Source organism: Bombus affinis, chromosome 12, assembly GCF_024516045.1.
Source record: "Bombus affinis isolate iyBomAffi1 chromosome 12, iyBomAffi1.2, whole genome shotgun sequence".
NCBI classification, from domain to species: Eukaryota; Metazoa; Arthropoda; class Insecta; order Hymenoptera; family Apidae; genus Bombus; species Bombus affinis.
The window spans coordinates 11,524,705-11,549,989 of record NC_066355.1 but is presented as its reverse complement, the minus strand read 5'-3'; the positions used below and the strand labels follow the sequence as shown (position 1 = coordinate 11,549,989).

The following is a 25,285-nucleotide window of genomic DNA, read 5'->3' as shown; positions in this document are numbered from 1 at the left end:
ACATAAATCCAGGAATAAATTCATTTTTCTGAAAGGTTTCGATCGTCTCCGTGCCAGATTATGGTCTACCCTACCCTACTACTATTGCTTGAGATATGTAGATAAGATACAAGTTTGCATTATGCGAGACAGGGAATAAATACGTCTTTCGAAGGATAATTCTCAGAATTTATTCGAGGAATCCATTTATCTCGATCTGTTTATCCGTGCGAATTGTTGCAAGGAACTTCTCCACGCGAATTCGATGAGTCACAAAGACGACGAGTATTCTCGAAAGTCCGTGTTTTTTCGCTGAACGTACAGTAGAGAGAAAATTTTCAGGCGAAGTTCCCTAATCTGCAAATCTTATCGCTACCTTTTAAACGTTTCTTATAATTCTCCAGTTGTTCACAGCATTATAATTTACCAGATATACACTCGTAGTAAAAGTGAAATCTATTAGAAAGTCGCTTTCTTACGAACCTTACACATCGGTAGTATAATATTCATCCAACGCAATTCGTTCGTATTTAGATGTTTCTACCTCATATAGTTTACGATTTTCTCGCCGCCGGAAGAAAGGGAATGCAGATACGTCACAAGACCCTAAAAGAGTACAATGGAACAAGCCCTTGCGAGTTCAGTCGAGGATGATTCGACAAATTCTCGATCGTACGCGTGGGGGATGCGCACCGAGAGCAAGAGCGAAACGTGTGCGGCTATCGAAATCACCATAAAAAGTTACCCGTGTCTAATGCGGCAACCGTGAATCGTAAATTCGAAGAGAATTTATGCGTAGAACGATTTCTGCTCGAGTACTCCCCGATGAAGACGATGATTTATAACACGACGATCTTGAATATTTAATAGCGATGTTTTGTAATCACTTTGACGTTCTACGATATCCAATTCTCTTTATCGCTTGGTACAGAGTTTAAAAGAATTTTCGATTATGGGTACCAAATATGTAAATATAAGTTATCGTTTTAATAATATATAAACTTCGAAATGAACTCGATAAAATCAAAAAAATCAAGTTGTCGTAATCGTGTTCTTTTGTCATTCTACTGTTATATGCAACCACGGCTCGATCCAATCGAATAAACACTGAGCGTGCGCATTTTCTATAGAATGATTAGCGTGGCGACTTCCGGCGGACTCCCTGCGAACGGCGAGTTTCCGGAAAAAGCATCTCGTTGACAAATGACACGTCGTGATTCTCTGTTCGTCCAAGCGAATGTGACGACGTATCGCTAGCTTGTCTCGTCCCCCTTCTATCTCCACTGTTTCTTCCCTTACAGATTCGTTCTCCCTTTTCGTACGCGGTCGCCGTTTTCGCCCGACTAACTTTTCAGATTCCATGGAATCATCGCTCCCTTGGTCCCCTTGGTATAAAAATATCTGGCGGAACCGGATACCGGAAGCGCGGCAGGGCACCACCCTAACGATACAACGAAAATCCAAGAGCCATGGAAACCAAGCAGCTTCCCTCGAGTTCTATTCCGATTTGTATCCATGGGACAGAGAAAAATTGCATCGAAGTGTAATTAATTCGAACGGCCCTGCCTCGGTAGATAGTTCGTCGACGTCGTAAATATCCACGAGTTTCCGATAATTCATTTTTATTAATTCCATTTCCGTTGATGCGAAAATAATAACGTAATTCGCGATAGGCTTTTGCTGCCTAATATTTTTGATAAATAAATGCGAATATTCTTGTTCGTTGTATATTTCATTTGTTCGTAATGTTATAATATATTATTATCTACGAATTCTCAACTGGTATCGTTGAGTCGTAGATTACCGCGACAGTTTGTGTCGAGTTATTTTATTTCACAATACTTCGTTTCATTTGTATGTATGGATGTATCTTATAACATAAAAATTATTAAGACGTTGCTGTTAATAGCGACAGTGTACCGACTGACAACGCTACTATAAACTGATTTGTTACAGTTGGTCGTTATTTCCACGACCACTGTCTTAAAAAGTATCGAGGACGCGTTACTCGAAACGACAGACGAAATGGAACCCCTGGGGTTAATTAAATCAGCGAGAATCGTCGCATCGTTTCTGTACGCGCCGTTAAAATTATAAACTCGAATTAGCACACGTGTCGCTCGTAATTTGGCTCGTTACATTAACTCCCTCGTATAATGTATCGCGTCAAATGTTTCAACGCAAGAAATACCCCTGGCGACCACCAAAATGAAATATTACATGGCATAATTCGTCAAACGTAAGTTGAAATCGTAAGAAAATCTATCGAAACCTTACTACGTCTTACGATCGTTACGATAATTGAGTTTATAAAAACTGTTCCTTCATCTTTATCTTTATCTGTGTCCTTCGTTCCACGGCTAAAGTAATTTCATGAATTTCTTCTTATAAAGAACGATCGATGTAATTCTTTCCGGACGAAGTAAACTTTTTCAACTGAACACGATAACGTTACGCTACTAAATTAGCTTAAACAACAAAAAATGCAGATAAATGACAACAGACGTGGATTGCGAATGAAACGGCTGTTAACTAGTCCCTGGAGGAAAGAAGGAAGAGGGAATTGCTCGCGCAAACTGTGTCGAGGGTGTTAACTACCGTAGACGAGATACTTGACTAACCCCTGGCATTTAAATCGCATCGAGCATTTGGCCACACAGTGCATTAGTCCTGGTAGAATGATCATGGATATACGAGCAAAGGGATGCATTGTACCGGGTGTGGACTTAAGTAATGAACGTGTTCACGGGGTGCGAATATTAAATTACAAGTGCTCGCGTACGGCGCACCATGACGCAATATACGTATACGGCTACGCGTAATTCATCGTATCATTTGCTTCGTATTAAGCTTCGATACCTCGCAATACGTATGACACGTTGCTTTTTTAAAGTTTGTATTTTTTAAAGATCCTAAATAACACCTTTCATTCTATTCTTCCATTCTATTTTTTTATTTCAAACTTTACCAACATAACTATGATAATCGCATCTCGTTATAACGTCGGTGAAGTATCAAAAAGTTTAGCATAGAATGTTCTATGGTAAATGTTCGAACACTTTCGAGAGTCATCGTGTATCTATAGATAAGCCACCCGTCTTTTCGAAAACATTAAATGGGATACGAGTATTTGAAAGCTCGATAGAGCGAATGCATGCGAAAAGCGGAAATTCGATCATGCCATTGGCTTGCATTTTCACGAGTTTCCGCGTCCAATTTGTAGGATATATAGCTGGCAGCGGTGATCCGGTCCCTCGGATCGTTCCTGCACCCCATAAATATCCAGAAACCACATAAACTGACCATTCTGAGTGGCTAGCTTCCATCTACGTGCGCCGAAATTCTCGTGAAAGACCCCCGCCGGTAGAATCGCGTGTCCACGAGAGACAAAAGTTACTTACCCTTGCGGCGAGCTACGCAGGATACACCCCACCTACAAGGGGTTGCTACGTACACTGGCTAGTGTACACAAACCACCCCTGACAGGCCGAATAAAGAGGACGCTCTTCGACAGATTACTGCTTAAGTGGTTCGATACTCTCCTCTTAAGTAGTCGCTACTTTGTTTTCCTCTGTCGTCACTTTGCAACGGCGATAAAAGCCTACGTTTCCACGTTCGGTGGTTCCTTCTCTGTAACACCATAATGAATTATGTATCAACGAGTTGCAAAAATAAAAAGAAAAGAAATAATAATCAATTTAGGGTATGAATATTCCGAGATTTTGCACATCAAATAGTAGATTTATAGAGGTTTATGCGTAGAAGAATGGTTGGTCGGTGACTAACAAAATAATAAATTTAAAATAATAAATCAGTATACAAGCTATATTCGCTAACTCATGCGCCGCTATAGATATCTTTATTTCACGTACGTCAACGTATTATCGTTGCCATATTGATCGTTCAAATTGCGTAATTCGTATGAAACAATTTCTTTGCTAACTTTGTATTCGCTGTCAGAAAGATTAAAAGCTAATGAACATTAGCATGAAAGCTATACGGGAAAGCGAGGAAAGTCTAGTACCCCTCCCGGTGACGAAGGGCGATTAATAATAATTAAAATCGAATTCAGTGTCCAAAGACACCCCTGTAAGCCGAGCAAAAACATCGTTGATCTATGATTCTCGTGAAAGATTATAAATGTCATCATCCCTAGTGTTCTTTCTTGCTCAATAAATTCTTATTGTTCCTTGCCCGACGAACCTTGACGAACAAAGTCTACTCTCGAGCTTGCGATTCCATGGACGATCAATTTTTATTCTTTATTGCAGAAGTTTTCTCTCCGAGAAATGGAAAAAATACGCGATATCATCGACGATCGCGGACAGTATCGTATACGTCGACATCGTAGTATCGTATGTATCGCTATTTCGTATAACACCTTCGCTTCACCTAAAAATGATCTCAATGTATCCAATTTTTTTCAATCCTTCATTATAAGTTCGTACATATCGTACAAACTCCATAACCCGCTCAAATCTGCCAATTAACATTTCTTCGTTCGTTTACACCATTCGCGTATTACTCAACGCATTCGTTAATCGAATAAATTGCGCGTTAATCGTCGCTGCACAATCCAACGTTTAACCAAACTGAACAGATACGTAATGAATAAAATTAAGGGTTGTTCGTCGTAGGGGTTGATCCTAGCAGGAGGAACGATAACACGATCTCGACGAAACGCAGCCTTCCCCGCTCCCGTATGAATATGACTTTCAATCGGGCCACCCCAAAAGTGCAGCCGAGCTTTTAATCAATCGAACCGATAGACGCGTTTTGGCAATTCGATCAACCAAATCGTTCGGTGAATTACGTCCCCGACTATCCTAAATCATCCTCCTTGCATCGGGACCGATTACATAAATCGCGCATTTCGTGTATTGCGCCATTCTATACGCCTCGCTTTCGTATATAATGTATATACTGGGTGTCCCGTAAAGTTTGGCCTAAAGTTTGTACTTGTCCAAAAAATGAGCAGTGAAAACGTTAATTTGGAGTATCGATCTAACGAGTATCAAGGAGAAGATGTACTCGGAACATTGATAATCGATTAAACTGTACTGAATGTAATAACAAATAAGCGTCCCGATCAATATCTAATATATATTAAAATCAATTTTTTATTGCATCGTATAGAACTCGTCTCGTCTCGTCTCGTTTCGAGGAACGAAAGATTTCGGAGGAATCACAGGTCGCGACTCAACCATTTTCTTGAAAAATGACGTAAAGTTCTATTGTCTGCTGCATTGACATTATTTACAATATGTTTGCACTTCACAATTAAATAAAAAGTAAATAACGCGATATTAATGAAGAAACAGGAAATTATTTATTACGATTTCGTATTATTATAGAATTAATTACTGCGTGAGGGATGTCCTTCAAGCACAGGGTAATACTAAAAGAAATGGTCGTCACTTTAAAAATATTTCTTCTTGAAATACCGTGTATATTTGTATATGTATATCGATGTCTATTTGTACGAATCTATTAGACAATCGTCTCCACCCTTGCAGATGTACGCACGTGACAGAATATATTTCGATTCGTTATAACCGATATTCTCTCTGCGATTCGCACTATCGATGATTGGACACGCAGAACTGAATTCCTGATTTATTAGGGTGAATCGCGCACACGAGACATTTATTCGAGGGAAAAATGAAATTTAAATGAAATCTAACTTATAATTGAATCATTAATTTGATTTCTACGAATACGTATTATATTATTGTTAACGAATTGAAATATTAGTAAATTCCCGTATATATCGATAGGTAGAGGTGTGGTATTCGTTTTTTTGATTTTGTTACATGTATCGATGTTGATTGCAATTTTACTTCTCTTCCATCCCTCTTTTTACTCTGTATATCCTCTTTGCCGATCCTCCTCTTAAAGGAAAAAGACTTCTACCCTTCACTCTTTTTCCTTCTGTTTCAATTTCTAAATAATATTGTGAAATGTTCATATCCGATGTAAGATATTCGACCGATATTCGGAAAATAAAAACATAATATCGTCATACGCATCGAGCCAAATCTATTCGTATCTTCTCCATAGAAAATAAATTTGATTGAGTTTATAAATGCCTGACGTATTTTCATTCTTCCCTATGCATTTTTTGCAGAGTTTGTCATACTATCGAGTGCGAGTTCCCATTATATAGCAACGGGGGTAACTTTTGCTTACACAGTAAAGTGGAGATGATTTTTCTCTAAACTGTTATTTTAAGAGAGGCTGTTTTTTCATCTTTCGCCTTCCCAATGAATATCCATTTCGTTATGACAACAATCTGCATCTAACATTCGACGAGACGTATATTTTCAAAGAACGATATTTTCAAAGAACATTTGAAATTCTGAATCACAATTTCCAAATAGTTATATCTGTATTAAGAAACATGTTTGTGGAAACCTTTGGTTCTAACTATATTTCAAATTTGCATAACCTAGGGAAGAGTTCAAATTTAAATCAAATGGCAAATTTGGCAACGGATAACGTAATAGGGAGAAAGAAATTTACCAAAAGCTCCAAACTAGAAAATTATAATAACCATTTCAGCGAATCCTCTCCATTAATTCGCAAAAGCATCGAAGCGTCCTCGACAATTTTAATAACTCATGGTCATCGCATAACACCGCCGCCGCCAGTTTCCCCGTCAGCCATAAAACACTTTACAACTTTGCCAGTAAAAAAGTTTCAACAATTCAACCCCCGTTCAAGGAGATCAATATCGGCTAGCGTGCGATTGGATCGTACCGCACCAATCGAGTCTGTTCGCCGCAACAAGGGTTGAATTCTGCGGATTCTGCGCCACTAGATAACCGTTCTTATTGGTCACATTTTCACCAAAGGGGCTGGTACACCGTGTCAGGGTGAAACATTCCCAGAAATGGACGATCCGAGTGAAATACAGCGAATTTCCAATTTTTACCTCACCCCTTACCGCGTTTTCTTGAACGCCCAGCATCTACGAGTGCTTCCACGTCTCGATGAGCTTCTTCTGTTTTTTACTTTTTTTTTTTTTATAGTCGAAATGGTCCGTAGAAGAAGATACGTCGTTGGTTCTTCTTCGTACACGGAAGATGTGGCAAAATATTGGGTAACTGAATTTGGTACGTTCTTCTTCGTATTTCAAGGTATCGTCGTTAGTCAAAAATGAAACTTATCTATCAAAATTTCAACAAAATACAACGATATTGAATTCTATTATCAGTTTCTAGAACCGCTTATTCATTTTCACATCTCGCTTGTGTAACGATAAAGAGATACAATATCGTATATTTTAATTTAATGTGTCGTATCCTCGACTTCTGGTACTGCTTATTCGCTTTGCATTTCAGCTATATCTGTTAAAAGACGTGTCAAATTTCTAGATTTGCATACAATATTTACGAATATAAACAACGTCCGTACGTCTGTATCTTATCTCGCGTATCTTACGTGAACATTTTTATCAAGCACAGCGTTGCATATATAAGTTGAAATATCCGTTATAAAAAAGATAAAATAGGATCATCTTTTCGGTCGTGCGAAGACAGCGTACTTATCTCATTGCAAATAAGCATCAGTTTCTCTTTCCAAAAGCATCGTTTCAACTTTCATTGAATCATTCGCAAGATTTAACCACGACGCGTTTTCTCTCTTTCGCCTCGTTTGACACTGATTGTTACAAAGTGCTTGAACGTTGGCGAATGAATAAAAGATAGAATATTCGAACTTATAAATCACGAGTTTCGTAGTCTAAAATTTATGTGATTTGGCTACTGAAACTTTTAAAATTCTGCTATTGCGTTATAAATTTGAAGAAGCAAACTTGAAGGAACCTCTGTCTATGACAGTGGTTCCCATAGGGTGCGCCACCGCCGCCGCTAGTCTAAGTACATATCTACGATTTTTCAGTATTTTTAATTCTATTACACATCTCTAATTTACTCCAATCTTGATACATATAAATACCTCTTTCGAGTAAGTTTTAGAATCTATGAACAAAGTGGATCAAAATATTTATACATTTTCTAAGGTACGTTTTGATTAAAGAAAGTTTGAGAACCACTGATAAGAAAAGAAATACTGAATTAAATAATATATAACTAAATTAGAAACTTAATAAAAACTATCTCAATATTAAAAACTACAAAATCAATATTATGCATTTGAATGTATAAGAGAATCCTATCGTGAAACTTACGTTGTTGTATGTGTGAATTTTTGATACCGAATTAATAAATTTGTTGTTCCATAAAAATGTTAATTTTAAAAAATATTACTTCTGTGATATACAACGTTAAACAAATATTTCTTTAGGCATAAGTGCCTGATAAATGGAATAATCCTTAGCGAAATCAATAAAATTAGTAATCAAATAGCTTTACGCTGATAAACAGAGCTGGACAATTTTATTTAATAGTTGATCTTTTATATTTTTTCTAAAAGCTTTATTAATTAGTTATGAAGCTTCACCATTTTTCTGTTTCGTTGTTACGTTATAGGTTATAACCATAATACTTTAATTTAATATTTATTTAATTTACGCTTTTTAATATTTCACTCTTTATCTAGTTTCCTATACCGTTTCATCAGGGATATAGTATATAGTACGAAAGAAAATTATATTTTATTTGTAAAGGAAATAAAAATGCAATTATTTGTACAAAAGACATTTGATAAAGTTTAACATATAATGTATGTTTTAAAATTTTACAGAACAAGCACATACCCGTATCCAATTCTTCAAAAATTGATAAGAAGACTCAGCAAAACCGTTGTGCAATTTGTTACACTACTCGTTACATCAGATTTCGATCGATCGCTTCAATCGTTTCGAGGATTATGGTTGATCGATATATTGTCACTTACAATTAGTTTTCAAATAATCGCAGTCTCGTGCAAGTTTCTTTGAAGTTCAACTCGTTCATTAAACTTCAAATCATATTTTTTCGATTAGTAATTTTATTATCAGATATATTTCATTATACATTTACAATCTTCGATAAACTTTTACAAATGCAATAAGGTTGACAATACCGAGTTTGCGGATAATTCGAGTTTGTTTTTCTCTACGCTTCTACTCGATACACCATATACACTTACAAAGTACGTATTCGATTAATAAAAACTTTTCTTATAATAGAGCTTCGGGAACGTAGTGATTGTTCGACGTTGCTTTCCCATTCTGCTTTTTTACTTTGAATTCGATAGAGCCATATTACGGGTTTCTTATTTTTAATTTTAAGTATCTGACACGTTAGAAACGTGGAACTTACCTACACGCTCGATCGCCTAAGGGAATGTAGTACCAGATCGACAAATATCATAAGTAATATAATAATAATTATTAGACTTCTTGGGGAAAAAATTGTCTCAGCTTCCGTTATTTTTATATAAACATGTATACATTTTTTAACGTTACGATAAATCAATATGTAAGAAAAAACAATTACTTTTTAAAGCAAATTAGTTAAGAAAAAATGTGCACATAACACAAAGTATTTCTAATGAACGGTGATAAAAAATATATATCATACACAACCATCTAAACACAACAAAATTCGTCACATTCGAAGATCACTGAATATCAATGAGATATTAGATTATTCACCTCAATTTCGCGTCTACTTTCCGCCACTTTATATATATTTATGTCTATGGTTTACAATGACAAGAAACATATGACGCGTCGAGAATTATATTCAAAATGACTGAATTATACCAAGCTGAGCATAATTAATGATTTCTTTTTTATCATACTTTAGGAGCATTGACTGCTCCTTATCATATCACGTTAGGTCTATCGTGGATGAAGAATGTGTTTATTGTACAAATGTTCAGCAAAAATGCATGTTTTACGAATACGATTAACAAGTGATAAAAATATTAAATCAGTACGCAAAGGTAGAAATTTATTTTTATACCCTTACTTCTGCACTGTAGGATTGAAAACAAGCATTAGTACAACTTCTTCGCCTGTGCTTCTTTGTTGTCTCTGCAAACAAAAAGATAATTTAAGTTCGATAAACTATGGCTACATCATCTATATAAGACAAAGTAAATATTTAAAATAAAGCAAATATTTACCGGTACATGCTGTATGCTAGTAAAATGATCATCTGAACTGCCACAAAAACTAAGAACATCGTTGTTGTTAAACAGCTCGTTGTTGGACAATCTGTTACACCATTGTTTACTTTAGTGCTTATTTGAGTAATATCTCTTTTTAATGTATTAAGTCCATCTCGCATTTCCGAAATAAGTGAATGATAATCATATCCCATCGGCTGCACCTATATAATATTCATTTTTAGTTGAAAATATTAATGGAAAAATAACAAAATTAAATGTCAATAAACACCTGAGCGGTAGGACTTCGAGCCTGATTATTAAGAATAAGATCAGTCTTGGAATGCACCTCATTTATATAGGATTCTATTTGTTTTGCTGTACTTATTATATTTTTTTGATTATTTAAAACAGTATCGACTTCTTGTCGGCGAATTGTATCAATAAGCTGTATTTGTCCTGGTTGGCCTCCCACTTGCACACCTACTTATTTTATAGTTGCTAAATTTCCTATTTACATTTATGTTTAATTATCGATGATTCAATAAGACCTTACCACCAACTTGAAGTTGGGATATTAAACTTAAAGATCGCTCTTGTCTACCAACTATTTCGTCGAGTTTCCTATTAAGTTCGCGCAGCGCATCGAACATTTGACTTTGACCAGAGAAAATTTGTCGCAATTCTCTTTGATTATCAGTTTCAAAATATTCTACAAATTCCTCTTTCTCACGATGTTCGTTTGGATGATCTCTGTTGAATTAAATTATTTTATGAAAATACACCTTATACTTGAAATATGCTTGTGTAATGTTCTTTACCTCCTATACTCTTCTTTCTGTTGTTCCAATTTTTTCTGGTAATCCATATACTCTTGACTAAGCTTTTGTTGGTCAAGCTCAAGAGATACTTTATGTTCTTCAGTCCTCATCTGACCAGTAAGAAATAGAGAATGTGTTAAGAAATGCGAAACATCATGGTCATCGGCCAAACCACCTTAAATGAAACATTATAGAAAATTGTAATTATATTGAGATAAAGATTAACTTGATATTCTTCTTATAATAAGTACCAGTAGCAGCAGAGACCCCAAAGTACCCTCCTTTTGGTAGAACAACATTTTCAACTCGGAAACATATTTCGTAATCTTGTTCATTGTTTGTCATACCATTATGGAATAGCACCTTTAATTAAACATTAAAAATTATATGACAAGTACAATAGCAAATAAGAATATATATATAAATTTATAAATACACTTACTGTTAGAATGTTCTCATAATATTCAATTTTTGCTCTTGTAGCAAATGGCTTATTACGAAAATCTCTTAAGCAACCAGCAGATAGCTGTGTTGTACCATCGCTATATTAAAATCAATGTAAAGAATCATTCATTGAAAATATTAATTAACACTAATAACACTAAAAAATATAATAAGAAATGTAATTCACTTAGTATGATCAAAGCTTTCTGTGCCATCATTGAGGACTGCCATGATGTAAGGGTTGTTGTGTTTATTGTCATTGTCAAAGGAGTCAAAGAAAATTCCAAGACCTTTCCATTGATCAGAACTGCCAAAGACAGTGCCATTATAAGCACCCTTTTCAGCAGTGTACCAAAAGGCTAAACCATCAGCTCCGATTCTTCCCCTTCCTGTTATTCTGAATATTAATTCAACTTCCCACCAATTAAAGGTAACAGGCTGCTTCACCCATATCGCACCTAAATATTATTTTAAATTCAAATATCATACCAATTTTTATTAATATAAAAGGATTATATTATGTTAACTTCTATTGCCCATATGCCTGATATAATAATAATGGATGTCATATAATAACTACCAAGTGACAGTTTAAAATATCTTTATTTACACTAAGAAATAATCTTTATTATGATTTAAGAAAATTAAAAGTAGAAGTTAATAAAATCAATTTTTCACATACCTTTCTGGCTTCTCAACGATGGAGCAACTCTAACGTTCTCTGCGCTGGCAATTGCATCTGAAATAAAGATAATATTTGTTGTAAATGATAGAACAACAAAAAATTACTTATAAAACAATATATGATGTACCATAAGTTCATAGATATGATAATAAACTTCTATATATCATAACATTGAATTATAAAATTGAATTCTTATGTATGAAAACAGATTTCGAACGATTATCTGTGTTTAAATGTTTAGAATAAACTAAATTTGTATTTCGAGTGTAAATAACAACATGTACATGTGTTGTGATTGTTGAAATTTCATCAAATTTTACCAAGTAAATATCATCATTTTAATGCATAAATTCATTCAAGAGTATGAAATTCAATTAAAATCGGAATTTCTAAACAAAATAATAGTGCTTTCCATTTAAATAATCAAAAAGCCGACTATAAGAAAAGAACATACGGCAGTATTTTATAACACGCGTAATTGGTTAGGTTGATACTTTACTTACTTCCTCCGTATTCCCAAAAAGGCACGCTCCCATCTTTTTGTGCGAGATACGGTGGCTTAAATGAGTATTTATATTCGAATTTTCGATGGGGTGTCTCACCGAGAACCGCATAAATTACACAAAATACATGAAAAATTAAAAGCCACCTCACCTCGGCGGCCATCTTCATTTCGACTGTTGAATCGAAAGTAGATTGACCGTAGTCGACTCTGCAACCGGTTAAAACGATTGGTAGTATTCTATAAATTCTTCTTTTGATTGGTGTATTACCAATGACGTGTCAATTTTGTAGCCATATTTCGAAGATTTCACCCTCCACCACTGTTGTATTATTTTACTGGTATTATAACTTTTTATTTTCTTATGATATTCGACTTGGTAAAAGGATCACATAGAAGTTTATTAGTTTCTTACCATGAGCCTTATGTACTGAATTTATGTTTCTCTGTTTTTTGAGGACGTGTCAGAGAGAAACATGGCGTTATAATGAATCAAGTGTCCAGTAGATTTAACAACGAATAAAGAATTTATCAATAAACGTCATATCTAGAATTCCATTTAGAATTCTATGAATGCAGCTTTTTCAGAGTAAATAGTTTTAAAAATTATTGATAAAACTCTGTGACGATATATAATTCAACTATAGATACTTTAGACAGTACAAAATAGCATATACATTGAGGAATTCTTTACTAAACGTGTTAAGTACATATATATTTTTAGTATTCTTATTGCGCATATTTAATTATGTAAAAATAAAAACTGTTATTTTATTATTGCTGATAAAGCGAAAGTTTCGAAATCGCTGATGTATCACTGATAAAATTTGCTTATCCTTGTATTCGATCATACGTATCTTTAAATTTTACAAACTTCAATGTGTACAATACCAGAGAGAAAATATAATCCCTACAAATATTAACAAGCTTGTTTAAAATATGTATGTAAATAGTTCATGCAGACACAAATATATAATTTACAAATCGTTCGAATATGTTGGAGTATATGTAAATATATAAAAAGCTAAAGCATATTAATATTTCATATAATTATTTTATTGTTTCTATTTTCTGTTTAAGCAAAAAAGTCGATACAATATATGATACGATATGATACAAAAATCATCTGTTTATGTATCTTTTAATATGTACATATCTATTTTTTTTTCATATAGAGAATGATTGCAAATACAAAGCCAAATACATACATTTTCTCAGCTGATTTCAGAACGCAGCTGTTACAAGTTATTCGATGTGTAATCTCTGATAGTGAACGTCCTCTTTTCCATATATTCGTCTCCAATGGAAATACGTTCAAGATGGCGTCGCTCATTGACAACTATGAGCAACAATACGCCGTTTTGACAGCTGACATTACTGCAAAAATTGGTAGAATAAGAACACAAAGCGGCAGTAAGTACGATCAAAACAGAATCATTGTGGTCCTCTTATTGTGGAGCACAAATCGTTGTTTTTAAAGTGAACGCTGTCTATCCTCTGGCATTATTAAACAACAATAATCGATACACGTGACGTAATTTACAGATGAGAAAAGACTGTCCATTCAAGATGTGGATAGGCAGATCGAAGAGGCTCAAGAACTGGTAAAATAAAATATTTATTTTGTCTTCTATTTTAAAATCATTCTAATACATCAAAGTTTCAATTTGCTAAAAATTTCCGAAAGTTTATATTTTCAGTTTTAGGGTTAGAGTGAAATTGATCTTTCATTTTTCTTTTGCATATGAAAATAAGTAAAATGAAAGGATCACATATTTTAATGACAGTATTTAATCAAAGACTGAATAACTATATCAAGTTTTGATAGTTTCTGTTGTTCTTATATTTGACCTGTAGCTCGAGCAAATGGAATTGGAGGTTCGTGGGGTGAATGGTGCAGCACGTGATCGCTTGCGCGGTCGAGTAGAGAGTCATAGAGCAGAATTAAAACGATTGACACAAGAATTTCAATCAGCCAAAAAGGCAAAGGATGAAAGTATTGAAATAAGCAGAGAAGATTCATGGGAGAATAATATTACAGAGGACCAGAAAAAAAGATTATTAGATACCTCAGAACAAATAGACCGCACAGGTAGAACTTTACAGAATGGATATCGAATGGTATTAGAAACAGAAGAAATTGGTTCTCAAGTATTGAAGGAACTGCACGAGCAAAGAGAGACAATTCAAAAAGGAAGAGCAAGGGTAAGATATTAGTTTGATCTTATATGTATATATTATATAAATATACATACATATATATAAATTTTTGTCAAATATGAGTATTCGAACTGCTTTGTTACTGTTACAATGTTGTTATTAATACGATAATATAATTTATTTGTTCTAGTTACGAGACACGGATGCAGAGCTAGGTCGTGGTTCACGTTTACTCTCGGGAATGATGTTTAGAAGTCTTCAACAAAGAATTGTTCTAGCAGTAGTGGCATTAACGCTTATAATTGTTATTTGTATTGTCATGTACTATAGCTTTAAATCTAAAAGCTAAAGACGAAAGTAGAACGAACGTTTTGGTTGGGAGATATTGGTTCAGAAGCCATATTTAATATTCACTCAATTTCAGGTATTATGATTATTGAATACAATGTTTGTTAGGGGATTATTAAATTACACACGAAGGAATGTTATATATCATCCTTTCATTAATCTTTTCACTCATTTGGAGCATTTAGTATCATTATAATTTAAGCCTCCTATGCTCACTAGTGTTAATCACAGTTCCGTATGGATTCAATATATATTTAATGTTACCACACAAGAAGAAACGCTTAAATATGACAGAATTACGTCAAACAGTGAGAGAAAAGTTCTAATGTATTATTAATAATTATAAAAAGTTAATCTGTCCAGCGCCGTATGTGAACATTGTTCAGAGGAACGAAATTTATTAAAATGTTCCCATGTATTTAGAATCATTTTGTTGTATGTTTTTAAGTTGTTCGGTTTTGCAATCTATTTATTACATTAATCTCAAGTTCGTTTTACACATTGCACATATACCCGATCGCATTTTACGGTAATAAATGATTATTCGTTTTTAAATATCCTACTTTGTACTAGATCATAATTCAGAATTCATTTGACTATTGTTATCGATAAAAATATACATCTATAATGTACCGTTAAGTGTGTCATAAAGGCGGTAATAATTTGTATCAAAATACAGGAATAGGGAGACGAAGAAATCTGTAAATACACGCGACAAATATCGAAGGATGACTATAGTCAAGAGAAAACGAGACGCACCTAATAATAACACATTTTATTATAATGTTATCGATTATCTTAATAGCCTAAACGGTGCTTTTCTTCTGCTTTTTTTTTTGCGCCTCTATGTAATTGTGAAGAAAATGATATAATAAAGTATCGCGGGGTAACAAATATTCGATGGCGGAAGTGATTTCTCTATGAATGCGACGCAAACGTGTCTCGATTTTTCACGTTGCTGTTCTCGATGCTAAAGAAAACAGAATCAAAGACAATGCTCAGTCTAATCAGTCCAAATGTCGATAGAGATCTTCTATCTGCGGTTTGAAGTAGTCTTTCAACTGAGGTCGTTTCATTTTCAATGTTGGTGTAAGAAGGCCATTTTGTACGGAGAACGGATCCGGATGTAAATAAATGTCTTTCACCTGATATGAACAGAAATGATAGTGTTGTATATAACTTTCAAACTGCGTCAATGATAGAAGTTACTTCGAAATTACTTCACTTTACAGTAAAATTTTTATCTTTTAAACGTTACGCGAGCGGTGCGTTTAAAGGTCTTGGATACTTTAGTCGAAAAATATTTTTAATCGTTACGTCGATAAAAAAGACCTTGCTTTTTTGTTTTCCTTTATGCGCGCAAACAAATGAAAGCAAATCAATTTTTTTAAGTAAAAATATTGGCAGATTTTTCCCACCTGTTCGAAAGATTTGAGACCGGCTTCTTTTCCCCACGAAAGCATGTCGTCCATGATCAACTGTTTGACTTGCGGATTAGCACATAATACGCTGAGTGTACCTGGTATTCCGTTCTCCACCGCCCAACATTTTACAACATCCACGTGTGGTATTACTATTCCTACAACGCAAGATTTTAGGGATTCCCCGTGGAGGAACACTTGATGAACATATTGACTGCGTAAATAAATATTCTCGATTTTCTCTGGAACTATGTACTCTCCTTGCGAAAGCTTGAAGGTGTGTTTCCTTCGATCGATTATTTTAAGTGTTCCGTTCTAGAAAGAAAGAATTGTATCAATTTGATTAATTCGAATCGAAAATATTAAAATAATAATAAAAGTTCTATTTGTAACGAAAAATTAATTCGAACTTGCGTTGAACCAGATGTATCATAAGAAATATGTTTAATTATATCGTTTCCTCTTACAGGTAACCACATGCCAACGTCACCGGTATGGTGCCAGCCGAATTCATCGATAACTTGAGCAGTTCTTTCGGGATCCTTGAAGTACCCTACGAAAACGTTGGTGCCTTTTACGCACACTTCGCCTTGATTCTTCTTCGCAAAGTATTCCATTTCCGGAACGTCCACCAATTTAATGCAGCAACAAGGGACTGGCGGACCTACATGTTCTGGCACATGATCGCCCTATAATAATAACGCATAAAGGTATATAAATTCAGATTCTCACTATTAGATATGGAAAACATTTTTAGCTAATTTTTTAATTGTATTTTTAATATTGTTTTTAAACTGATAATTCATTCGAGCGAATGCTTCGTAATTGCTTGAAACATTCGCTGCAAATATTGTTAAGCTACTGTGTAACGTGTTATGTAAATCGAATAAATCTGAAAATCAACATACGTACAAGAAATATGTAAATTTGGTGTTTTTTCTACGATTGCAACAATAAGTCTACCAGTTATCAGTTTAAACACTGAAGTAGAAATTATAAATTACGGATATCTTATCTGACTTATATATAATTTACATCGAACTGTTCGTTATATCGAAATGTCAGTTACGAGGCACAGTAAAACCATATTTTACACAAAACGGCTATTTGTCATCGCGAGTTGAGCAATTATTTATTCTATGTCATCATTACACCGTGGCATTACACCGTAGTACGCCGAGTATTTTACAAATGTTCTCTTTTTAACGTAATTTAGACCATAATGACTTTGTACAAAATGATAGAATATTTTACAGTAATCGTAGACGCGTATGCATACATATATTTACACGGTCGATCGTGGTGATTTACCAAATGACGTGATTTACCACGTGCTTTGGCGCGTGGTCGCAACATTTTTTTCTCGCCGGTCTGCCCGACAAGAATATACCTATGCCCGCGTATAAATAATAGCTGGTTTCGTCTAGCCACGTATAATACATCGATACCTGTAAATATGCCAAGAATAGTGACCACGCGTGTCACTTGATCGTTATTCGGTTGAACTCGATCGAAATCGAATGATCGCATTACGCGTTCACCATTGTTTCTCGATTTGTTTCTATTTAGAGGCTATCGATTCCAACGAAGAGAAAAAAATCAGTTTTAACAAGCGAATTTTCCATCAAAATTAAATTATTATTCATTATTCGCAAATCAAACGCTGCAAGAATCCTTTGCGTAAACATCGTATTTTAAATTGACGATAACTTTCGGATAATTTAGTTTTTTAACACAAAATGGCTTGCTTTTCTAGCTGGCTGAAATCTGTAACCCGTGATTTATAAGGTCAGCGAGTGTACGAGCGATTTATTTACGGAGCATTTATTGACCGGCTCTTTCGCCGGAGAGATACGGCTATGTATCCGTTTCGAGTTGAAACGTCTGTTAACGTATCCCGTTTATTCCCCTCGTTGCATTCCATTCACTACACGTATATGTATAGCATTACTCGAGTAAGAAACGGTTAAACGACAAACGTACTTCGAGGTAATTGCATGTCTTTGATTCAACGTTGACACGTTCAGCTATGTGCAACGCGTGAAATCGGAAGGAAGAGAACTAATTACATATCGTTTAAAGAGGTTTCCGATTTAACAAATTAATACTTTTCATAGATAAAACAGATCGTAGATTCAAATAATGGTATCATAAAAAATTACTGGCGTTAAAATTAACATCTTGTTAACTGTTAGTCTCGATTATCTTGTTTACGTCGAGTCAACTGATACATTTATCTAAATTTCTGTTTCACGTTCCGCGAGCTATCCAAGTAATTAACTAATTAATCTCTTGTTAGAGCGAAACATAGAAATTAATCGTTTCTTTAGCGGGTGTTAAGCGGGTGTAAGTATCTAGTACCATTGACACGGATCAATGATCGATTGCTTAACGCGCGAATTAATCAAGTAAAAAAAATATGAAAAACGTAAAGTGAAATTTGTGCGATACGCTCAAGGACGTATAAACATCTACAGCCCAGTCATTAGCTCTTGAACCATTCTAACCTGAACAGTAAGAGTGATCGGTGCACCGCACTCGGTCTGACCATATCCCTCGACGACTATACAACCGAGAGCGCATCTGGTGAAGGTGAGAACGTTGCCCGCTAACGGGGCAGATCCAACGACCATCAGCCTCAATCTGCCTCCTGTCGATTCCCTGATCTTCGCGAAGGCCAGCTTGTCCCACACGCTGTTGTTCCTGATGATCCCTTTCTTGATCTCTGCCTCCTTCGCCCGCATACCCAGGCTAAATACCAGCCTCTTCAAGCACGAACTCTGAAGTTCAGTTTGGACCTGCAAAATGCCGATTGGTGACTATGCCTGCTATATTTAACGTGGTTGATCGAGCGATCCAGCTCGGTGGTGGACTGTTTTCGCGAAGAACACTGGCAACCGGCGGGTGAACGAATTACAATAGAGCTCCATTTATATACCCGAAAAGAAATTTTAGATGACGCTCGATCGACACGTTCTTCGAGTGAAACGAGATCTCTCGCTTTTCCATGTCGGAACAGTCAAGCATAGAAATCGTCTTGACAGCTCTGAAATTCGAGGAACTTCTTCGAAACGTTAGAGATGGAGAATCGATCTTTTTGATGTTTCTGTACTATTAAGACAGACTTGTTTACCGGGGAGTTCAATTTCTGGCTTGTACGGTTGTTACGGTTTATTCCAAACCTACTTTCGAAATATTTATTTTTGAATCTTAACTGTGCGTGAGTGGACGATTTCCTTGAAGAAAAGCTGTTTACTGGCATCGATGAGTTACGTGATCGCGCGATGATACACCTTGAGAATGCTCGTTTGGGTAGTTTGTCAGTTTTGTGTAATAGGAGATTTATGGAGTATAGGAGCTTTATATAGATTTTACATCTGTGTTTCCGTTCTATATGATTAACGCAATAATTCGAATAATATTCTAATGAATAAATAAAATTTGATTAATATAATATCAAATAATCAACATATTTTCTATTCAACTGTCATCGTCGTTCTTTAGAATCGGAGGAAAACATCGAGCCTATGTTAGTCGATAAAGTGGACTTTCAAGTGTTGCATTAATTTACGGCTCTAAGTAAAGTCATGCCATCTGGCTATTTTTGCGAATATATTCACGCGTACCACATTCAAGAACAGAATAGAGTTATGCGTTTTTGCATGGATTATTCGCTACGAACGTAGTAATCTTTATTATCTCGAAAGCAGTAATCTTTATACTAGATATTAAAATTATCTCGTTCAAAGATAAATAAGAAAATTGCGATGTCTTTATAAATTCTCGTTAACACGCTGTATCGCTATGTCAACTGTCAAGTCTGGTATTAATCGCAGCGGTAGCGGATTTTTGCTGAATCTAATATCCGAGAAATTTTCTGCCAAATTTTATATCCATTCTTGCTCCAATTATTATTATATTTCAATTTCATGGAACTTGTGAAACGACAGAAAACATGTATACATATTCATTCACATCACCAATTTGATACGTAGATTTATTACGAAAGCATAAAATGCACGAATTCCATTCATTCGAGAAATCAGGGTCACGGTAGAAGATGGAACTGCCTCTCCACCTGTTTCGTCGTGCTATCCCTGTCATCCTCGATCCGGTTCTGCCAGTACTGTCTCAAAATGTATTACGTAACATTGACCTTAATAAAATGCGACATATATTCTTACGTATGCACTTCGTGTCGATGTACTATCGTGAAAATATTTTCGTTTTTAAAGTGCAAAAATTTTCCTAGAAAAATATATATGGAATTAAAATGTATAATCGATCGATTATATTCTTGTGTCATCGGAACTCTTAATTTCATTTGTAATAGCAACAAGACGAATAGGATCTTATGCCGCGTAATTTGTTTTCAAAAAGACTTGTAACGTTTGGAAGTGAACGAAGGTAATAAATCTTTGTTAACAGCGTTTAAGTTTCCATAAATCATCGAAAGCTAAACTTTAAAAAAATAAGCTTACCATTAAATAAGAATCGCTTAACACATATACTTAGCGAAAAATCACACGGTATTTATTCGGTAATATATTATCTGCTGATTCATACGTTTCTCATAAGTCTCTTGATCCTCGTAGACTTATACTCGATAGACCAAGAACCACACATTTACAACTAAAAGAGTATTTTCTTTCAAAGAATATGTAAAACGAAACTTGCTAATCCTCTTTGAGTAATCAGAAGCTAAAAGGATATCAGTAAATCGTTCAAGTAGTTGCAAACGGAATATAAATCGATGTATTTTTTAACAAAAAATTTTCCTAGACCTCGAATAGCTACGATAATAGTCGTCAAATATATGTATATTCTAAATTTCCTAAAACGCAGCTTCTTTTCGCAAGGATTTAAGATACTCGTAAAACGAGTACATTTTCTCGCGACATGGAATACGTTAATCGTCCATCGATCTGAAAATAGACAAGGAAAGAGGGTTTATTATTTCGGCCATGAGCAGAGATACGTACACGTAGAAGACATTCGCGCGAAACAAACACATCTGGATAATTTCGCTAATGCAACTGTCCATCAAACTCGAATGTAGCCGAGGCGACTCGTGATATTCGTCAAACTATTTTTAGCCACCGGTACAAGGGGAAATTCATTAAGCGTTTCACAAGATGACCGATCTTGTCTGCCGATAAATTGTCCGGGAATAAATTACTTAGCGCGTATTCTTGCACTCCGACACCTTCGTCAAGGGTAAAAATATCACTTCACTCGTAAATCGCTACACGTTGGAGACGAACGAGTCACGAATTCCACGGCTTCCGTGGGACGCGATTTCCTACGCCCTACGGGTTATCCGTCCTTGCATCTCGATGAGCATACTCTAAAATATCTTTTTCGATTCTCCGGTAACTTTGATCGCCAAGAATACCACTTGAACACTCGCCACTGCCACCCAAATGGTAAACACGGAATAGAAATTTTCTAAACACACCCGCGTCATGTATTTTGTTTAGATAATTATATTTGCGGCGAGCGGAACTTTTCGTTTAGTGCTATTTTCGACCAAGTGCGTGGAAAAGTGTTTTACGAACGTTTGGAAAAGAAATATCAGAAGGGAGGCACGAGGTTTCGTGGTAAGTAGCGATAAACGTAAATTAATCTCTTCTTCGAAAAGTTACACCTGTCTCAAGATATTTTAAGTTATAAGTTACTAAATCACTGTTTTATTTGCGTAATTGTTTTTACTTGTTTGATTTATGAATATAATTACGAACGCGAAGCGCAAGTGCGCCTTTTTCACTAACCATCTAAATATTGGTTATTTCGAAAATCGACTACCACTTCGACAACACCGCCGGTAATTACCGTGCTGGTTTCGTGGCAAATTACGCGAACAAAACCAGAAACAATGGATTCGGTGTATATTTACCAGCGTCAGGTGGTAGCAGAATAAGTTGGGAACAAGGAGGTACGAGATGATTGGGAAATCGGTGAATTTCATAAGTGGTTGTGCTCACCTTGTCGTACATTCGATTCAAGAGTCTCGGCACCGCTGGCATCACGGTAGGCCTCAAGGCTTTCATATCCTCGGGCAACCTTTTGATGTCACCGCTGTAGAAACCCACGGACGCGCCCACCATGTACATGCCGTTCTCGCAGCACCGTTCCAACATGTGTGCCAGGGGCAAAAAGCTGATCATCGTATCCTTGTACGAGGGCCTGTGCTCGCCTAATTGTATCAAAACCGCGCTTATACTCGCCATCACGTTCTGATGCGTCAACATCACGCCTTTCGGATTCCCCGTAGTACCGGACGTGTAGCATATGGTGCACAGATCCGTCGTCTTGGGCGGAACTTCCGGATGATTCTTTTGGGCGCCGATACGTTCCACTTCCTCGAACTTGAACAACTCGACGCCGCGGTTTTTCGCCCTCTGGTTCGTCGCCTGTCTCGTCTCTTTTATCACCACCATTTTCCTTAGACATCTGGAACGAAAGACGATTATCCGATCGGTCGAGTCCAGTCAGGGGATAAGCAAGATTCGGCTTTGTTTGCACGAACTTCTGGATGTACTTTATATCGATCGTGAAAATCTAGTCGTAGCTATTCTTTATACGTTACTCGAAATTACGTTAAATCGAAATTGCAGTAAAAAGTCACGTTAGTTTACCGTGCCAAGATGTCTCAGGACATTGCACGGAAACGTTTAAATTTGTTTGCAATTCCACGCGAGATTTGTAAATCGTGTCGCGCGTCGATGTTGTAAAAAATGCGTTTATATCGATTCGTGGCATACTGCCACTGCAACAATCCAACTATCACGCTCTCGAGTGATCGGAATTGTAACTTGTATCGTTGTCTGGTCGAAAACACGTTTCTTCGATTCTTTTAACGCAAGAGGCGTTACGTTCGATAAAATTATACTTCTCAAATGAATTCCGACAAAAGGCACGTACCTAGGCGCCTTGTCGAGCAGCAAATTGCACTTGCTGTCATTTTCGCAGACGACTAAATTGATCTCAGCCTGGTTAATGATAAAGGCACAGGCATCAGGGCCCAGCGTGTCGTACAAAGGCACTACTGCCAACGAGTACGTGTAGCAAGCCTGCTCGGCGAGGATCCATTCCGGACAGTTCTGACTGTAGAGACCCACGAGCGCGTGCGATCCTGGCATCAGCCCCAAAGACACTAAGCCAGAACCGAAATTCTTCGCCCTGAGCAGGGTCTCGTTGTAATGTAGCCACTGGTATGGTTTGTTTGGTCCATCCCGCCAGCCAAGACAGGGTCCGTTGTCTGTGTGTCAAGAAGACCAGCTAACGAATAATAACCACGTACGTCCGGAAGAGGTCACGCGTATGTACGAAAATGAGAATTTGTCAAGTCGCGCGTCTATCGAAATTATAGTCCCGTGTGACAGGATAGACGCGAGAACGAGACCATTCGCGTGTTAACGATTCGCAAACCAAGCTGGGATGAGTGCAAACTTACTGGACTCCTTGGCGCCTTTGCGGAAACCATCGTACAGAGTCCTTGTATCCTCGTACAAGAAGCTCACGAACTTTCCCTCCTTGCTGTCCTTATAAAACCTCGACACTTTGATCAGGTCAGTACCCTGCAAAACACACACGTTTGCGCACGTGAAATCCGACGAATGTTTTTCATCGTTATATAACGGAATGCCAAGTGCAAATCTAAGAATATCGGACACGTCGTGCGACGGGGATATTGTATGGCACGTAGACGCAATGGGGTGGTACGTCCAAGTATCAATCCGCCCTCGAGATCACGAAACCCCTACAATGGAAAGCGACCGTCGCTCGAGCTTCGTTTTTCTGCTTTTCCTTCCACCATTCTTCTACCGCCTTTGCGACGATTCAACGTCGCCAAGTCGCTTGTGCAACAAGTCTGCCCACCTACACACGCGCGTGCTTCGACATCGGACAGGCTGGCCCGTGGATTTCATCAGAACCTTCTATGGTCTAATGCGTATCGACCATTTGTTGTGGGGATAAACCAGGAGAAACGGTTTTGCATCGCGGTTATCTGTTCACGATTTTCTAAGATCTAACTTAGCATGCCGTCAGGTGGTCCCGGAGATGGCGAAGAACGAAAGTTAATGGGACGGTTTGAACAGGGAACCGATCGAATCGGAGAACTAAGAAAACACTCCACCTTGACTGTGTCGGACTGATCGCTGATGTCGATCGGTGGTCGAAGAGGCGGAGGGGAGAAACAACTGGACGTCATAATCTCGAGACGATCGATGAACGCTGCACGAGCGGCCACGGGCCGACGTCCTGCTCCTTTTCAGCTGAAGATCTTGCCCGGGATACGCACGGTCACTTGAAACGAGACGAGGGCCCGTACCGGCCACGGAATCGACACCACCTCTTCAATGTCGGAGCTCACCTCTCAATCACTTTGCTTGTCAGAAGTGCTACTGCTGCTGCTGCTCCACCGAGAGGAGCGGCTGCTATCAGTAGCTCGCACATAAGACTAGCTGCTCATCTCTCTACGACGATCTTCGACTATATTTAAATATAGTGGACCGCTGGTGGAGCGAGCGTCGTCCTCAACAGCCACCGAACTTGTTGGATGATCGCCAGCGAAAAAATCGATCAACCCATCGGACTTTAACGTCGAACGAGCTGGCTGAAAGCGCTCGTTAAAGATTCTTCCGTGAACGACGACAGCCCCTTTTTCAACCACCACTGAGAGAGTCATCATACTCGCGATTAATGTAAGCGTTCCAGTCGGTGATAGCGATTTAAGAAGAGTCAATATCGATCAAACGTTAGACGTTAAGCGTGGTTTGATCTTCCTGCATCTGCGTTTTCCGACGAGTCGTTTGCGTTGGTGGTTTCGGCGCTCTACAGAGGCTAAGATTGATTTACGACG

The 25,285-nt window shown here is 36.9% G+C and overlaps 3 protein-coding genes across 3 annotated transcripts; 1 reads left to right on the top strand and 2 right to left on the bottom strand.

Moving 5' to 3' along the window:
* Positions 1-9,927: 9,927 nt before the first annotated feature.
* On the bottom strand, positions 9,928-12,654 carry LOC126922790 (protein ERGIC-53). The gene is made up of 10 exons (XM_050735651.1): positions 12,492-12,654; positions 11,986-12,042; positions 11,491-11,761; positions 11,302-11,401; positions 11,111-11,222; positions 10,860-11,034; positions 10,595-10,791; positions 10,331-10,521; positions 10,057-10,262; positions 9,928-9,964 (listed from the first exon to the last, which is right to left on the bottom strand). Exons 1-10 carry the CDS (start codon positions 12,652-12,654, stop codon positions 9,928-9,930), a joined length of 1,509 nt encoding a protein of 502 aa, XP_050591608.1.
* A 394-nt stretch (positions 12,655-13,048) lies between these two features.
* On the top strand, positions 13,049-15,894 carry LOC126922850 (vesicle transport through interaction with t-SNAREs homolog 1A-like). Its single transcript, XM_050735796.1, has 5 exons — positions 13,049-13,079; positions 13,709-13,903; positions 14,036-14,094; positions 14,348-14,695; positions 14,841-15,894. The coding sequence occupies exons 1-5, from the start codon at positions 13,064-13,066 to the stop codon at positions 14,997-14,999; spliced, it is 777 nt and encodes a 258-aa protein (XP_050591753.1). The 5' UTR covers positions 13,049-13,063; the 3' UTR covers positions 15,000-15,894.
* LOC126922815 (long-chain-fatty-acid--CoA ligase 1) lies at positions 15,759-24,709 on the bottom strand. The gene is made up of 8 exons (XM_050735740.1): positions 24,560-24,709; positions 23,876-23,999; positions 23,344-23,680; positions 22,404-22,872; positions 18,927-19,217; positions 16,887-17,108; positions 16,417-16,734; positions 15,759-16,143 (listed from the first exon to the last, which is right to left on the bottom strand). The coding sequence occupies exons 1-8, from the start codon at positions 24,632-24,634 to the stop codon at positions 16,006-16,008; spliced, it is 1,974 nt and encodes a 657-aa protein (XP_050591697.1). The 5' UTR covers positions 24,635-24,709; the 3' UTR covers positions 15,759-16,005.
* Between the last annotated feature and the right edge of the window lie 576 nt (positions 24,710-25,285).